The 18,793-nt window shown below is 42.5% G+C and overlaps 1 protein-coding gene across 4 annotated transcripts; it reads left to right on the top strand.

Annotated features, from left to right (window-relative positions):
• The first annotated feature begins 7,053 nt into the window (after positions 1-7,053).
• eda (ectodysplasin A) lies at positions 7,054-18,247 on the top strand. Of its 4 annotated transcripts, none has more exons than XM_074674185.1 (8): positions 7,054-7,580; positions 13,742-13,841; positions 15,739-15,780; positions 16,066-16,227; positions 16,581-16,615; positions 16,739-16,790; positions 17,334-17,464; positions 17,768-18,247. In XM_074674185.1, the coding sequence occupies exons 1-8, from the start codon at positions 7,254-7,256 to the stop codon at positions 18,026-18,028; spliced, it is 1,110 nt and encodes a 369-aa protein (XP_074530286.1). In that variant the 5' UTR covers positions 7,054-7,253; the 3' UTR covers positions 18,029-18,247. The 4 variants fall into 4 exon arrangements, with proteins under 4 accessions (XP_074530286.1, XP_074530287.1, XP_074530285.1 ...); XM_074674186.1 differs by having other exon boundaries at positions 16,066-16,236; positions 17,346-17,464; XM_074674184.1 differs by having other exon boundaries at positions 16,066-16,236; positions 17,334-17,458.
• Positions 18,248-18,793: the final 546 nt, after the last annotated feature.

The following is an 18,793-nucleotide window of genomic DNA, read 5'->3' as shown; positions in this document are numbered from 1 at the left end:
AAGTTGAGAATAAGAGTGAGATTGAGGGATACAGAGAAGAGGGATGTGTGGCAAAGTGCAGGGCTGGCCGTATATGAAATGGACTCAGGTCACTGGGTCCTGAGTAGGAAATGGAAAAAAACAGTATATGAGAGTCTTAGATTATCATGACATGATATTGTGGAGGATTCAGTGAAGCCAAACCCACGAGGTGACAGTGCAAGATATTGTTTCTATTGCATGCTGGGAGAGAATATAAGCAGCAAAACATAAGAGACAAAGAGAAATAAACAAATAGAGATGCACAGCAGCGGGAGGTGGAAGGGTAGATTACCTCTGGGTTCACCTCAGGTGTGCCTCTTGATCATGCTGTTGGTCTGACTTAGAGGTTTTGATATCGGGAGTGACTGTTTATCGAAGCTGGCAGAGGTTGAGCTCTTGGAGGTGGCAGCCTCACATGAGCCTCTGAAAACGAGCAGCGTGGAAAACATCCAGGGAACAGAGAGGCCGTAAAGCATCATCCTGGCACGTATAAAGGCTCACATAAACATGCATCTCACTCATATTTCACCTGCTTGTTAGACTGAGCCTCCCAGCACATCCAAGGTTTACAAGTGTCTACAAGACGATAGTCCAATTTATCTCTCTATCACTGTACCTGCTCTGGGTTACCGAGCAATTTGATGCCTAAAAACTCAAAGTGTAAACATTCCTGTGATGATGGAGCTGGCAGCAGAGCATGAAAGATCTGAGTGGGATGATGGCTCAAATAATTTAGATTCATATCTGGTGAATGTTTTCCGGTTACATTCTTTCCACCATCTTTTTTTTCTCTCTTTTGAAGGAACATGGTTCAAAGTTGAATATCCAGGTTTTTTTTTTTGACAATAATTAGGCCAATGTCTTTGAGTGAAAAGGTAATAAAATATTAATTTTCACTCTGTTATGCAGGATGATTCAGTTCTGTGACACATGCAGGGCTTTCTTGTACACAACTGAGCCAGAAAACAAAAAAGAGGACTGTTTGCAACGACAAAGATGTGAGTAGGATGTAAAATGTGTGTGCAAAAATGTAAAGTAAGGAAGTGGTTATGAGAGTTAGAGTCCCAACAAGGTGAGAGGCAATGTGTAGGGATGTATCTGAGGCTTCAAGGTTTTGAAGGAAGATTTCTGTTGACATTTCTTTCCAATATTTAGTTCTTATTCTCAGAGTTTACAGATGACAAACCTTTTAACACGATGAGAGTCCTAAAAATTCCATCTTTTAACACTGTTATTATCACTAAGCTTATGGTTCACATTATTTTGTAGCATTCAGCATCTCAGAGATGACTTGCTAGCTCTGCTGAAGTTGTCTGGATTGCAGGACAGGATCTTACTCCTCTTTTCCCTATAGATGATTTGGGTCCAGTAGCCTGCTCTCAAATCAGAGCTAAAAATAGAATAGAATAGAATAGAATAGAATAGAATAGAATAGAATAGAATAGAATAGAAACACATTTTTACCAGACAACAAAGACTCATGACCATAGAAATTTTAAACTCCATACCCTGCTCCAGATTTGCTTTCGAACAATGTTTCATATAATACCTTTATATTATAGTGTTAGTCAGTGGGAAATAAGAGCCTTTACTGCCCCCAAGTGGCTAATAAGTCACTGTGAGTTAAGCAGTTGAAATTGTTAGTAATTGCTTGGCCGTTTGTTCAGTTTCATTTCCATTTTTGTGCAACACAACAAGCTGTAATCAGCAGAATGACACAGTTTTTACTTATAAAATGTTTTATGGGAAACATGTTGAGGGACAAAATCATCCGCTTGTATTCATGAGAAATCATTAGCATTAATTCAGATTCATGTTTTTGTCCGGGAGACAGTCAGGAGCTTGTTATTCTCTATCAGTTTAAAATCTGTTTTTGTCTTCACCGTCAGCAGAGATGAAACGTCTGGCAGAGTAGTTGCTATATGCTTTATTTTCTTCACCAGCTATAACTTTTTATCTAAGTTTAGATAATAAAATCACGTAGGTATTACTCTTAAGTCGAAGAGTTTATTTGTTAAGTGCTGCTAGTCAAATACATTCTTTGATTCTGTTAACCCCAATTTAAAGTTAAATTATTATTGAAAGTGATGTGTCTTTAGTTCAGTTAATCTATTCTTAATAAGCTAAACCACATTGACATCAACAATAGTTAGAGCTGAATCTTTGTTGCAGCATTAATAAATGAACAGTGATGTGTTTTTCATTGTCATGCTGATCAATGGCACATTTGTATTCCTGTGTTTTGGGATACTGTACGTCCCCCGGCTCCTCTGCTTTTCATTAATAAACACAATTACAGAATCCTGCTCCTCTGTCTCTGCTGATGGTGCTGCAGTGAAACGGCGAAGGTTACTCACAGAGGAGTTCTGCTGAGCTGGAGGCGAGGCAAAAAATTACAGCCTTTACAGCAAAACATCCCTGTTTAATAAAGTGCCTTAAACACCAAAAAGTTGGCACGAGAAAAATGCTTTTGGGGTAAAAAACTTAAATGAGAGTGTGCACAAACTTCCAGTTTTAAGGGAAAGTTCAAATGTCAAATGTAAGCAATTTCCCTTTGAAACCTGCTCTGGTTATCTGTAGTCCATAAATCTATGTAGAGACAGACTTTATCAGAGCTTTCACCTTTAAAACCTTCAGTCCTTACTGATAAGACATGAGCCTATTTTTCTTGGCGACACTTATCGCTAAGACCATTCACTAAAGAAGCAGCACAAGCTTTTTTTTAATGTATCGTAAACGGGCTAAATGACTTTGTGTAATGTGAAATAGAAACATTAGGGAGATTATTGCCAGAAAATAGCTGTCGATTAATGCAGTTTTCATCCAGATTGCTTTAACATCTTCTAGCTAATGCTGTGATTTTGAGGCCAACAACTCCTGTGTTGTTTTTTTTAATGCTCAGTCTTCAGACTCACAGGGTTGTCATCTCCAGCTGGAGCAGGCAGCTCATTTATTTTCTCATTTCTGTAAAAGCTTTGGTGAAATGCATGTAAGCTCCACGGCAACACTGCAAACAAACAACCCTTTTCAAGAGGGATGAGCTGGTGGAGACAAAAACAGAGCAAAAAAATACAAATACTGTCCTGTTGTATTCCTGCCTTCTGTCTTTTTCAAAAATAAAATAAAGGTGGGGGATACAGGCAAACCAAGCAGGAATGGGTCATGGCTTTAGGCTTCTCCCACTAGCCTCATTTTTACTTTTCTCTACATACTCCTCTGCATGTTTTTCTTTTCTACTCTATTCTGGTGAGCACATGGTGGGTCTAAAGCTAGCCCCACAATACACATCTTTTAAATCTTAATCAATGTTTGAACCATGGCAGACCACAAATATAAGGACATCCTTGGGCCATGGACCACACACAGTTCCATAAGTCTGCTGCACCACACACCTAATATTTGGGGTAATGATTTATTAGGCGTGTGGTTGCACAGAAGCTTGCATGATCAAACATGACTTCAGAAGAAAAACAAACACAGAGGCTAAGCAACATCTTTACCTGGCTGTCCTATTGAGTGCTCTGTCCAAACAGCAACATCCAGCTTTTAAAATATGAAGCACAGAAGTGCCAAAAACTGCAGTTTTTCTGGTTTTCGCTCGAGGCTTGTTGCAGTAACACCAGAAACCACACAAACACAAACGCACACACCAAGGCAAACACATCTTTATAGCAAAGACCCTTACAGTCTGGGGCAAAAACAGCTTGGTTCTTAATAACTCATTTCCCAATTTTGTTCATATTAGGACACGGCTGACTTGACTGACAGGCAGACACCCTGTTAGCTGTCTGCAAAGAGACTAAAAGCTCTTTCTTTGGCCTCTCTAACATGGCCACTCACTGACATTAGGCACCAAAACTCTGTACCAGAAACAACATCACGGACACCACATCAGTTAATTACATGGTCTATGTCATGCTGTAACAAAAACAAGGAAATAATAGGTAAAATAATGCCACAAGTATTTCTTCTTTTTCACCATTCCATATTTCCAAATTGTAAATAGCCTCAATAAATCTGATCTAATGACCAAGAGCTTTATTGGATTTTATCAGCCACAAAAAAAGATTTATTAATTTTATACTCTTACTTGAGAATAGTCCTAGATTAAAAACTTTAACTTCAATGATTTTTCTTGAATTATGTTATAATTAATTTCTCTTTAACACTTATTGACTGGCCTCTTGGTTTTGATGCATAGCACAATTTGTTCATTCCAACTCCTATTTCTCATTACACACACCCCTCTCTCATCTTTTATGCACTGTTTCAACCTACATTGCCCCTTTGCTGGAAAAAAAACTCCCTAGAAATAAAATTAAAGCAAAAATAGTTAACAAAGCAGGTCTGAAATGGTATTGTTTACCGGTTCCTCAGAACAGTCGCCTAGAGAAAACAGGAAAAAATCCCTACGCCTGCTAAAAGGGGCGCTTAGAGGCTCAAGTTCTGCATGGAATACGAAAATCAATTAAGTTTAGTCACAGACTTCCACATTACAGTCAGCAAACAGATGGAAGCACAAACAGCAATGGAGGGTAAAACCAAAAAAAAAGCAGCAGAGTGCAGAAGAAAAGCAGAGAGAGAGGAAAAGCTCTCTGATCCTGATAAGGACTCTTAAGACAGACACCCACAACCAGAGTGAATTAATCATTGTTCAGGGAAATGGGAGATGTGGTCCAATTTACAGGAGATTTATAGGTAGGAAATCAAATGCCACAGCATATCAATTAGCCAAGGTTACACCTCCGCAATTCAATGTGCAGAAACAATGACTCCTGAGAAAGTAATGTGCTGCAGAGGTCTGAAACAATTTACCGTAATGTGAAATGCTATTATTCTATTAGCGATGAATCACTTCAGCTCATGTGTGATTCCTCATAATGGCCACTTCAAGTCAATCTTAATTTGTGCTCTTTTATCAACAGGGAGGAGAAATGTACAGATAGCTCCTCTTCAGCCATCGTCTCCCAACAGCTCGTTGAAGTCACGAGTCCCAGCCCACTGCTTGGCTCTCCACGGTGAAATATAAGAGTGCCTGTGCAAAACTCCATCATCTGGCAGGGAAAGCCTCTAAATCTTGTTATAAGCTCAGAGAGGATAGAGTGGCACACCATTTATGTACGCTGCACTGATGCCCTGGGGATGTTATAAAAATTATTCCTCCTCTGTTTGATGCCAAAAAACAGTCATGACAAAACTGCTTTTTAATAGGAACAAACATGTCTGAGGTTACCTGTGTGAAGTTGACCTCAACCTCAGGGCTGCCTGACCCCCATTCTCTGCAAAAACATAAAATGTGAGTTATTTTAAGTCGAATTAAACTGAGGAAACACCCACAGGCATCTCAAAACAACCAATATATGTATTTAAATAGTTGGAAATCATGAGAGTTGCATGTGCCTAACTATTCCAGTTTTGAATTACTTCCTTCTCAAAGTCATTGTGCTGCTGCTCTCATGAAAAGCGTAGCAAACATGCTTAGGCTGAGCCCTCAGACACAAGCCCTGTGAGGGTTACTTTGAATGTCTTTCCCTCTTTGATTTCACTATCATACACTCCAACAATAATGGCACGAATGAGAAAGAAAAGGGTTCCTTAATGTGTGATGGAAAGAAGCTTTTTGAGAATTTAGACAGAATATAAATATAAGATGTTATTTTAGCTTAATTTTTTGCTCCATTACAGAGCCATTTTACAATTGAAGTTCAAGTTCATCAGGACACTGGCATGCACTCTTATTGATTTATGGCTTGGCAATGCTGCCCTTCAGTGGCAGCCGGCTAGAATCACTTTTTTCTGCAGATGAGTGAAAGGAATGAAACAGATTGCAGTGAGGAGAAATGGGCTGTGATACAGTGGCAGTAAGAGCAAAATGAGAAAATGAGAAATATTGTAATGAATTCTGGCCTCAACTTTTGTGCTGAAAACATTTCACAGTGATGAAATGCCCATATTCTGATCTCCAAAAGTCATTCCTCTCTATTACTTTCCTCGACAATACAAAGCGAAAGCCGGCGATTATTCAGTGTCTGTCGGGTGAGCCTCTTATTATGAAGGAGTGCTCCTCTCTGTAGGTCAAGTGCACTCAAATGTCAAACTTTGTCCCACAGAAATAAAGACAGATGTTTTGTGGCACTTGCCCGAAAACTAATCTAAGCTGGTGATCCATCAAGTTCCCTAAAGTTTCAGGCCTGCTCAGTGCACTGGTTTCATCATCTCAAGGACGCCCAGAGCTCAGGCTACCTCCTGTTCCCTGCCTCAAAGATCAAAGAGTCGACATGTAAGGGGAACAAAAGTAAGGTCTGCTTTGGATGTCGAGAAAGTAGAGACTGCAGTGCCACATTCAATCTTGCTAAAGCAATGTCCTCAGCTGGCTTCTCGGTAACATAAATGTCAGACTTCCCTCCATGTCCGGCTGACTGACGCATGTTTAGAGTCTTTGATGGTGTTGTACACAGAGCGCAGCTGACCTCACGCTGACTCTGACTCTCTTCCAAGCTTGCTATCATACTGTGCAGACCTGATAGGGTCCAGATGTAATTGAGTGTAATTGTATAATGTCTGTTCAAAAATATAATTTGCAATACTTTTCCAGTCTTTGATGAAATAGATGCCATCATCAACCTCTTGTTCTTTTTAAACAACAACACTGGGCAATATTTACCAGGGGTTTGAATCAGCTCTGTGCCACCCACATAACAAAACAAAGTGCCAAACAAAGTATGCCAATGAAAAATAGCATGTTCACAGCTGAAAACATATGTATAAACAAAAGTCATTAAAACAGGGGGAAATCCTGTCACATTAACATGCACAAAAAAAAGAGATAAATAGGGTCATGACGTGGGTCCCAATGTGACATATGGTCTAAATGACACAAGGAACAAACAGATTAAAAAATACGGGATTCATACCTCCCAGAACCTCAGTGTCATCTCTGAGGCTTTGCAGTTGCTAACTCTGCCCATTAGGTGTCGCTCCACTACTGCACCTAGGTGCATCGAGCCCCCAACCTCTGGCCCGGATTGTCTGGGTTCGCAACTGTCCTCAACCAATCACAGTGAAGGTGGGCGGGTCTCCATTGTTACTACAGATACTCTAAGAAGTTTGCGCCGACCTGCTGTTGCTGCACCTATGAGTTCCTACGTTGATGAATAACCGCGGCCCGCGCGAGACAAACTAGCGAGATTATGCCGAGATAAAGAGCCACTGCCCTCGCGCTCAGTCCGATAATGGCATGCGATGGTTCACCCGTGGAGGATTTCCCGGACAAAGTGATGCCCAGAGCGGCTCCCTGCACGTGCAACAAGAAGTGCAGGAGTCGCAGCAGCAGCAGTGTTGTCTTCCTGGGATTATTCCTGCTGTCGCTGTGTCTGCACGCTGTCACCCTCGTCTGCTATTTGGACCTTCGCTCAGAAGTCAAAAGGGAAATTATCCACCAGAAGCGGGACTCCATGTTGACACTTGCAGGGAGTGACCTGGCTGACCCGGCGGCCGTGCTCTCGCCCGGACACCCGCGACTTGACCCCGGGAGCAGCCATGGAGGAGACAGTCATGAGGTAAAAACACTCAAAACATCAACAAACATGAAACTTTGAGAGAGAAGAATGTCCATGATCGCTAATTGAAGACAGCATTGTTTTCATTCCTTCCACGGAGGCTGTTCGTGTTCATTCACCTCCGTCCGTCCTCCTGTTCCCGTATCACGGTGTCAGGTTTGTGTCTGTGCTCTGTTACGGCATGTTTCTGGGCAACTTATTTTACAGTAGCCTTGCCACGAAGTTTTCCCTGCTCAGTTTCCAGACAAATATGTTTTGAGGCAGGGCTCCTGTGTGAGTCAGCCTCTTGGACAAAGATGCACTAAGGTATACACTTCAAGTCTGTCAGCTGGCCAAAGGCTCGTTTTCAGGTAAACATATCAGGGAAGTCTGGTGGGATATGATCCAAAGTGATGCCTTCACGATATAGGATATGAAATAGCGGGGTCACCCATGTTCTTCATGTGAAGCTTTTTGTATTTCTTAAATTGAAACACATTTATGCCATTTTGCCTGGTTTCCAGAGCTCTCCCTAAACAGACAGAGGTTGATGCTCAGACCTCAGGCAGCCTGCCCAGCTGGATCCCCTCAGACGGGTCAGTCAGTGTGCTGCAGCAGGTGGACGGAAAATTAACTGGATCACCAGCAGGTGCAAAGCCCAGGGGCTGATGTAAATTCATCAGGACTTAGATGGGGCAGTTGGTACTTGGAGCTGAGCCAGCCTCGTCTCACATGTGTTTTCTTTTCTGGCAGCGGTCTGATTGAATGTTCAGTGTGTTGTCTGTGGCTTTGGCAACAGCAGACCCCCCTCCTCTTCCTCACCACCACCACCTCCACACACTCCCTAATCTCATCAGTACAAAGGGACCGAGTGTAGGTCTCAACTCTGCTTGCTCAATTAGCTCATGTGTCACCAGTTGTGTAACCTTTTAGAGAAAATGATACTCTGTGTGGGGTATTGGCTGGACTTAAATTTGTGCAGAACCCCTAAACATGATAACCACCCGGAGGAGTTTGTACAGGATGTAGGCATTTGTATCTCTGTAGGAAACATTATCGAGTTCAGATGCTGGTTTTGGTTTTTGCAACATTTTCCTTTCACAAGTGGAAAGCTCAGCCTATTCATTTAGTGCTTTGCAAAGCTTATTTTAGTTTGGTTTCCCTGGTTAAAACCGAGCGAGATGGGTTTGGAATTCAACCCAGATGGTGACGCTTCATGAGGTGAAAGACTGCGGCCCAGCTGTAAATATTTAACAGCGCTGTGATGCTGTCCGTGCCAGATGTCTGCATTAAACAACTCTGATTACACATCCCACAGTTTACATAGTTGGAGAAACAGGAGCATGTGGCATTTGGACGCAGCAGCCGCACTTGTTAGCTTTTCAAGCGTTTCCTTTGAAGCGCCTCTTTTTGTGCAGCAAAAAAATGTTTATTGGATTTTTTAACACAAGTCTTCATCAAAGGAACCTCTGCAGCATCAGTGAAATTGGATGTGACAGGCAGGTATACAGACAAGTGTAACAGAACATGAACAGTCATCCCAGACAACAGGCACAGCCAAAGTGATCACGTAAGGGAACAAACACGCTCACTGATACACATGCAGTCTATCAAAGTGTTTCCTCGATTCAAGATGTGTTCCCATGAAGACACTTGTTGTGGCTTCCCATCATGTCACAACAACTTTGCACACCTATTTGCATTTTTGTCAGATAGTTGGGTCGGTCAGTGCTGAACATAAATCGGTCGTGCTAAGCATCATGCCAAGTGGAAATGTAGACATTTAGTTGGCAGTTTCTAGGGTCAGATATGAAAGAAAATGTGAGTTGTTGAAATCATTGTAATAAACTGCGGAAGGAGTTACTTTAATAAAAAAAATGAGAGTGACAAGCGTTTCCAGGCGTAAGAATCTTCTTTAAACTTCTGGTTTTTTTATTAAGTCAGCTGAAGGTTTTTATCCACAGATTTGCCCAAAATTTGAATTCTAGTCTGTCATTTTCACAATCATTTTTTTCCTTGTACATCCACCACTCGTCGCTTATTTTGCTTTCTCCCTGCAGATAAAAACTGAGGTTAACCTAGAGTACCAAGGCCAACTTTTGTTTTTTTCAGGGATTTGGCAGATTTCATAGATACTCCTCTGCTCTGAAGAAAATGGTTGTTGTTAAAACTCCCAGATAAGGATCTTGGCTTGTGTGCTGTAATATTACAAGTTTCAAATCAGTTTTCAGAACATCGCTATCCTCCAGGATGTCTGCCCAATTAAGTTTTCTCAGATGTTTTTACAGAAATTTCAAAACATTCTTCCTTCTAAAATCAAAGACTTCCCGAAAGAAATGAAGCGTAACAAAGCGTCCATGCAGAAGGAAACATCTTGATGGGACTTTTGTTTGCAGAGACACACTTAAAAATTAGGTACCACTTAACATCTTACACCTTCTCAGTTGCTTCTTAATGAGAGCAGGTGATGTGGTCATTAATGGTCCGTGCCTGGGACGTGAACAAACAGCCTTTCCTTCCATGCTCTCAGTCTGTATGCCCTTGAGCAAGGCAGTAAACTCCAGCTGTCCAGCAGATCTGCACAGTTCCCAACAGTAAAAAGCCCCTACCAGGTGTGTGTGTGTGTGTGTGTGTGTGTGTGTGTGTGTGTGTGTGTGTGTGTGTGTGTGTGTGTGTGTGTGTGTGTGTGTGTGTGTGTGTGTGTGTGTGTGTGTGTGTGTGTGTGTGTGTGTGTGTGTGTGTGTGTGTGTGTGTTACTTTAAGGTCTGAAACAAGGGTGTGATCCAGAGCTGGAGTAAAAAAAAGAGCAAGTGTCACTGGAGCACGGCCTGACCCTCTTTCACCTGACCTCAGAGAGCAAGACAAAACAAAAATCCACCCATGGAACACTTAATTGTGTTAGCTCGGGTTGCTTTTTATTCTTGCCTAACATTTTTCTTATAACCATTATATGAAATAATTTTCTCCTCTGAAGTGTGCCTTCAAAGTCTCACAGAGAACAGATGCTGAAACATCTGGAGTCTAGTTAACGGCTATTAAAAAAGTCAGTTTGATGGAACCCAAAGTCCTCAGCAGTGCATGAGCTCTGGGGCGCCAGGGTGGGCTGTCACCCACTTCTGCCTTAATTGTGACCAGCGCTTGATTAGTTAAAACGGCAGTATCATCTGTAAGGAGGGAGCCGGTGTCGGGAACTAATCAGTATGGACACAAGTGTTATAAAGTTTAAGGCAGAGGAGGTCAAAACTTCAGACATACGAGGCTGCAAACTTTTCCACACATGACTGAATCGTCTTGACAGACGGATGGCGTAGACGCCCTGTAAAGATTAAGTCCAGAGTCACAAACATCCACCAAAATAATAAATTCTCAAGGCATTCAGCTACAAGTCTCTCTGCCAGCAAATGTTGCAACAATCTGACATGTGATTGGCTGCTGACAGGCAACATTTCCCTTAGGTTGAGCTCCACAGCTTTTTTAGATGACAATCTATGGATGCTGTTATTAAATTACCCGAGTTATGGTTGAAAACACATGAGCCTTCCAGAGAGCACTGTCTGATATTGGCCGGGGTCAGGATTCTCCTCTGCGTGTGATATTAGAGAAGAAGACTCGCTGTCTTCTTTCAGTCCAGGAGTTTGAAGCACATGAGTTTTATGAGCTTTGTGTCCTCAGCACTTTGCCGGAGTAACGCCTGTGCAGCAGTGATGGGCACCCGCTCTGCATCTGCAGCCACAAGCCCCAAGTTTCACCTCCTCAACTTTGTAACCTCACATTCTCAACCGCAATTTAGTGACTAATTGTCACTGCTGGCTCAAGATTTCGAGGAGTTACCGCCACAAGAATGTGAGTGCAGAAAAAAAAATCTGGAGCTGAGGCATTCTGTTCTCACAGTGTGTCTGAATGTCAGGGAGTTTGAGTTTTATAAGCACTCTAAAGGGTAAACTATAAGCTGTTGTAATGCTAAGTGTTAATAGGGCAAAAAGAGGTCTTGTGATCACAAATTACACATCCCTGTGGTGACTGAATTTTAGTCATATCCTCACAGAGCAACAGGGAATCTCTCTGCGCAAGAGTACCCCCCTCCCTTACGCTTTGAAGATTTGAAAGCCCTCTAATTAATAGCATTTTTCCCCTTGTGCTGAAAAAAGAATGGTTTACTCAATAGTTGGCACTTGGCATACATACCAACACGTTGTCATCCTGATTTACTGTAACTCTGCGTGCCTTTGAAGGCTGTTAATGTTGTAATGAAGTGAAGTGAAGCAAACAAGGGCGCAAAACCGTTTCTCAAAGTCGTATAGTGGAATAACTCTCTGAAAAGATCACTTTGTAGCCTTCATCTGCAACTCCGGTTTGCTAGTAGCCTAGCAGATTGCTTGTTTGTTTTTTTGTCGTTTCTGCTAGAGCTTAATCTCGGGCCAAAAATTGGCTGTTGAATCATGTTTGGCTGTCAGAACAGACGAAAGTGTAATGCCATATGCCTGAACATACACCCAGAATCCTTTGAGAAGTAAAAGCCCCCTATATGCCAACAGCTGGAGAGGAGATGTGGAGACACCTGCACACCAAATGAACAGCAAACGTCGCTGCTCGCGGGAACATCTGGAGGTCTGTGTGTCGATAAACCGTTCCAACACACACTCCTCCATTGGGCTGGAATTCCCGTGCTTATAAGGTCAGACATGGCTGGCAGCTGGACAGGGATGTAGACTTTAACTGCTTTGAGCTGCCCAACACAGCCAGCGGGGGGTGTTTGACATGATACAGCTCATCCCTCACCGCAGGGGGGGGTTCCCACATCTGAGACGAGGTATAGAAGTAAATTCGAAACATAACTTTACTTGTCTGTCTCCTTATGGTCTCTCAGTGGCTCTGCTCGCAGAAACCACACAAAGAGGCACAGGGAGTTCACGCTGCTTTCAGGAGAAAGAGATTTAACAACAATGTTTATTGGAGCATCACAGATAAAAACATGGAGAACGTCACCTCGTACCCAACTTGGAATGGCCACAAGAGGTCAGAGTGTGTGTCAATAAGCTTGTCTGATTGATTCCCAGAAGTAAAATAAGTGTAACATCATTTTTTATTATCTTCTGATCCATGCTAAGGTGCTGCACGTGTCGCTGCTTTGAAGATGTCAGTTATCTAAACTCCAAGCAGATGTCCAGCACAAATACACAATGTCCCATCTGTCCTCAGCCATTGAGCGCCTTTATCTTTCACTCCTAACATTATTTATGCTGACACTCCAAAGAATAGCCCAAAATGATCTCGTATATCTATTTGAGGCTCTATGCAAAGATGCCTTTGGGTGGTCTTGTTGTGTTTCAAGCCCCGAGTTCCCTTTTGTCTATCGGGGTTCTGGGAGTCCTCCAAAGATGTGATCATGAACTGGCTGTCCAAACTGAAAGCGACTTTGAACAATCTGCGTTTCTAAACTTCTGAATCCTTAGCACGAGATGTTTTTTTTGGTTGTCAGAGCCGGTTGCGTCTCCGGCGTGTTACAGTCAGTTCAGCACGTCCTACAGAGTTCATGTGAATTTAGGACGACCAGAACCAGTCACACAAGAACACAGGCATGTGGTTTGTCCCACCACTCACTCGCCCATGGGAACAACCCTCTGCTGTAGCACAGCTCTCCCCGTTTTTTTAGGGATGAGCTCAGAGCAGCTCCATCAGATCCTTTTCAGTATTAGCTTGTTCATGCCACCTTGAAATAGGGCTGGGACCAGGTGCCCATGAATGGGTATTACTCTCACGGTTACTGCAATTCATGCCCTCCTTTTGTTTAAAAAGGTGAATTTTAGAGCAGCCGTGTCCAGGTGACTGTCTCAAACGGCACAAACACAGACAAAAGTGACTCTGGTTACAGGATGGGTTACAGCCCCAATGGGACAGACAATAACTTGGCCACAAATGAATGTGCTTCCTGACAGTGTCTCACAGCTTTTCAAATGCCCCAAGTTGTGTCTGTGCAAACATTATACCCTAAGAACAGAAAGGCCACTTGTAGGCCGTTGGTTTCGCTCTCAAAACCTCGTGTCACATCTTCCTTCTTTTGACCCCTCAGGATTGCTATGAGATAATCCAGGCCTGTAAGAACTTTTGAGGAGAAAAGGCTGATGAATATTCAGCTTTATGAATTTCTGTTCTCATTAATGTATTCTTTTGTTTTTCACCAGGAGAAGCTACTGCACAGAAATAGTGACTTCCACGCCACAGAGGACCACAGGGGCATAACTCAGCGAGCGAAAAGGAGCCCCAGCAAGCAGCCAGAAACAGGCAAGTTGTTTTCTTTTTTATTTAGGATTATTTTCTCCTGCTGTGTCTTCTTTTCCTGACACCTTTCTCCTAGAACACTGTGAGTCGAATACTCTGCAGGTCACCGCCCGTGTATTTTTCATGTTTATAGCCCCATGTCAGTTCATTTGATGGCCAAAACTCCACAAATATTTGCTCTCTGATGCACCTGCATCTGTCTATTTTCTGGAAGTACTTGGCAACCAGCAGCCAGACTGCTTGGCCCTGTTTTCCATAACTCTGCTTGTTTGAAGGGGATTCAGTTCTGTGTAAATAACAGGCTTTTGGTGGGCTTACAACTCTTTAAATTCGAAAACAGTTTGTTAACGGTTTCTCACTTTTTAAGGAAATCGATTTTTACTGCTTTGTGCCTACTTAACAGAGCAGCTCCACCGCATAATGTTGCCTAGTTTATAGAGCGAGAGATTAAGCAGAATGGGATTGATTATTACTTGGATAGCAAACAAGGACAACAAGGAGTTTGGGAGGGTTTCACCAATTTGAAACAGACAGCGAAAGCCTTGCGCTGATTTCCCCCGTCTCGAAATTATATGAAGTCTCTGAAATATCTCTTTTATCCATCGAGTGTTCTCATCTTGACTTTGAACTCCAGCTGTGTTATCTGTCGCGCTGAAACATCAGAAAATAAAACTCACTTTGTGGAACTTGCAGTCGTTTTCGGGAGTCAAGCTGTCATCAGGGACTTGAAGGGTTTCATTGATCCAGACAAATTGATTTACAGTAATCGATGGCTTCTCAGAAAGCCACAAGGCCGATACCTTTGAATTTGCTTTTGTAGTTTGTGTTTAGAATGTGAGCTATGCAAATAAAAAAAAGCGTGGTCTTTGAAGTTTCATGTCTGAGTGCAACAAGTGCAGCATGATCACAAGACATTCCGATGTCTGTGGCGTGACACTGAATACTTTGGGGGAAGTTTAGTGATTGTGTTTAAATTAGGAGAAAAAACTCACCTTTGAGACTTTCTACATAAATCAGTAAAGTCCCGAGCCTCTAAACACTAATCATTCCCAGGTCTCTGCTCTCAGCGCGCAGACAAAGGCTTTTGTAATCTCAGCCTTAGATGTGTGTGTGTTTGTGTGCGCATATGTGTGTGTCCCTTGTTTGCACGTGTGTGTGTGCGCACGTTCTGGGCACTCCTAACGGGCACCAGATTCCAGATAGGGCTGCTCGTTAAGAGAAATCTATGCGGATGCATCCAGTCATTTAGCCAGAGGAGGAACACTGGCCATATGTTTGAGGGGGACTCAAACTGTGAGGTTTTAAGGTTAAATGGCCTTTGTAGTTGTAATGACATGGTAAACACAAGAGCAGCGAGACGGCATTTTGAAAAGGATTCTTCAGCTGCATACACACACACTCACACACACACACACACGCATGCAGATGCACACTAAGTGCATTTTGTCTTTCATGCGCTGACACAGATGCCCCACCAGCCTCCATGCATGCACATACACACACGTGTTGTGGAGGGGAGTCGCACACACAGACACACGCACACACCCACATGTAGACACACTTTCATCTGCATTCTCCATCTGGGCTTAATTCAAAGAAAAGGATTTTGGCAGGATAAAGTATCTCTCTAATGATCTTCTCCAGTTCCACTGCCTGTGAATGCTTAAGGCACTTGTTCATACAGAGGAGGTGAAACCACACTTACAAATTACTACACTCCAAGATACCACAGACTGACATACCTCAACTCCAGTGTTCAGCACCGCACATCTGAATCTGTTATTTTAGCCTATTTTTGATACCTACACGGAACGAGCGGGATATACGAGATGTTATCTGAGATGATAATTGTTTGAGAGACCATTTCAAGACCGATCACACTGCTTTTGCTTTCTTACAGAATCTGGGCCCGGGAGGGAAAGGAGGAAAGAGAAGAAAAAAGGTAATGCACAACATGGCCTACATTTAAGTTACGTTAGTCATTCATTAGACTACCAACTGCTGCTTTTAGGACGTAACCTTGAAAAGTTGTCGAAATCTAACAACTAAGTTGGCTCAGAAATGTCTCTAATTTTGTCCTCTGAGTCATATCTCCTCCTTTTGCTGTCTTCGTATCAGAATTTACAGAGTTATACAGACTGTGAAGCTATTTGAAGTAAATTTGTGGTTACAGGCAGTGTAAATAAATTACACTCAGTCTGATACATTTTGGTTTCTGTCTGTACAGGGAAAAAGAGGTCAGTGCCGGGGCCTCCTGGTCCCCCTGGTCCTCCTGGCCCACAGGGGCCACCGGGCATCCCTGGAATCCCCGGCATTCCTGGGAGCAACGCCGTGGGGCCTGCAGGACCCCCTGGACCCCCTGGGCCACAGGGGCCTCCGGGCAGTCAAGGTCCGTCAGGTATAAAACAAAAACGACATGATCCATGCTGAGATAGCCAAGAGTCGAGCCAGAGAACTCAAAAACACCCACGAGTTGAGAGATTTGTTCTTAGATTACAGCACTTCCCTGCATGTAAGCGCGTTCCCACACTAGAAGGGGGCTCAGGTTGTCAAATTGGTGAACTCATTGCCTTCTCAGTTCAAGTCTCTGGTTCAGGCTGTCAAACATACTGTGGGATAGCAGTGATCCATCTTTAAACTATTTCACTGTTTGTTTTGTTTTAATCATCATCTCTTCTTCTCAGCGGTGTCGAAGGCCAGAACTTTATCTTGTATCTCTCTTCCCTTCTTTTATTGTTACAGGGGTTCCCGATAGGACGAAAACAAAGGAATTCCAGGTAGAGTATGTCAGCTATTAAAATCAAATTTTACCCTAACACAAAACCTCCTGATGAAACAGCTGTTCCTCTTGTTTTACTGCGCATTCAGATCAGTCACCAGAGATTTTTTGTGTTTTTCAGCCTGCAGTGGTTCATTTGCAGGGGCAGGAGACGACAATCCAAGTGAGAGAAGGTGGGTCTTCTGTCTGTTCTCGGTTGTAGTTACACCCCTGTGTTTGACACAGAACAATAAACAGGCCTAATCCCTGTCAGTGTCCTTCGTCAGAGATCCAACGGTTCTAATAAACACATGCCTGCTAAACCACAGACGTGCGTCAGAATGAAATAAACAGACCAGGTTTAGTCATTTAAAAAACAAAAAAAAATATTTTTCTTATGTGCTAAAGTTTGAGTGAGGGTTTATGGATTATGAGGCTAAATATTGCCAGTAATATCTGCTATAAGGTTAAAGTAACCCTGACATTATCCCAGAGCTGTCACTGGATTTGTATACAGTTACAGGCTTACTTTAGAAATCAGTCCCATGGAGTCAGGATCAGAAGCCTCTCATGCTGGCACATGCTGAACATCCCACTTTGTCATTTTAAGAAGAAGTGTAAGCATCATCAGCTGGTTTGTTTTCCTGCCAGCATGGAGCTCTGGATGCAGTTAAAAACTGATGATAGCTGTTTATGATGACTGTGTGCCTCTTGTTTGTTTGTTGTGACATGTTTAGATCTCTCTGAAGGCATCCTTAGGAACTGGAAGATGGTGTCCATCCATCATCGCGTGTTTAAAATGCACTCTCGCTCTGGAGAGCTAGAGGTGCTGCTGGACGGTGTCTACTTCATATATAGTCAGGTAGAAGTGAGTACGGTCCTTGACGTAACTCTTATAATTTAAAAACCAGAGTCATCGCAACTGGCATTTATAGAAAAAGATTTAAAACTTGCCTGCTTTTATTTCCATAAATATTTAAAATACATATCAAGATGTATTTCTTCTGCCTCTCCCAGTGGTAATATGTGATGGTCTATAACTCATGCCCTTGTTGGCTACTCTGATATTCCAGCTGTTGCAGCTTTGTAAAAGCTCCTTTACATCATGTGGACTGGTTTTGACTACCCCTCTCAGTCTTCTGTGAATTTCCATGTCTCCCCTCTTCACCAGGTGTACTACCTCAACTTCACCGACATTGCCAGCTATGAAGTGATGGTGGACTCAAACCCTTTCCTGCGCTGCACCTGCAGCATTGAGACGGGACAGCGTAAGTTCAACACCTGCTACACGGCTGGTGTGAGCCTGCTCCGCGCGGGACAGAGAATTTCCATACGTATAGTGTATGAAGACACTCTCATCAGCATGACCAACCACACCACCTTCCTGGGAAGTGTCAGGCTTGGAGAGGCTCCATCTGCTGGACAGAACTGATAACTACAAACAACAGCAGCGCTCAAAAGTAGAGAGAACTTGCTCACTGTGCTCAAATCTGAAGCAACCTTCCGGCCTAAGCCTCGGACCTGTTTAGAGAAATTCCTGCTCCTGGCTGACTTTTGTTCACATTCACAGTTCTGTATTAAAAGGGACATGTAAATTGGTATACTTCCCCTCAAAAGACTCTATTTATAGTCACAGTTTTGTGTCAACACAGACAGCATCTCTCATTATATAACAAAGACAGACACAGCCCTGACATATACTTCATATTTACATAATTTAAGTGCTGTACAATGATAATCTTGTATCTCCAAACACAAGCTATTCAAGTGGTTTGCAATTTGTGCACTTGGACCTTTTAACCAGTTTAATGACATTGGCACTCACAAGTAAATGGTTTAACAAGGGGTTTAAAGCTCCAGATGCCCCTCGGTAATAAAAAAAAAAAAAAAGATTAAAATGAGCATTTAAATGTTCAAAGCAAGTATAAAGTTATCCACGCAACGCTGAGAGAAACCCATTAAAATAGAGGTTATAAGGTATTCACAGAGCATCAGCACTATATATTTTGCACACATTTGCACTAAAGCATCCCTGCAGAATATCAGTGATATGTTTTTTACAGTGCTATTGTTTAGTTACATGTGGAAAATTGATAGTTGTTTATACGTCTGTACATATTGTATATAAAATGGGATATACTTTTGTAAATGGAGTTGATTGATGGATTAAAATGTTTCATTTTCTGTCTAAAGGCAT

Source organism: Halichoeres trimaculatus, unplaced genomic scaffold, assembly GCF_033239565.1.
Source record: "Halichoeres trimaculatus isolate MK-OKI-2021-1 unplaced genomic scaffold, fHalTri1.1 fHalTri1_scaffold_7, whole genome shotgun sequence".
NCBI classification, from domain to species: domain Eukaryota; kingdom Metazoa; phylum Chordata; class Actinopteri; order Labriformes; family Labridae; genus Halichoeres; species Halichoeres trimaculatus.
This window is presented reverse-complemented; position numbering and strand designations above follow the sequence as displayed.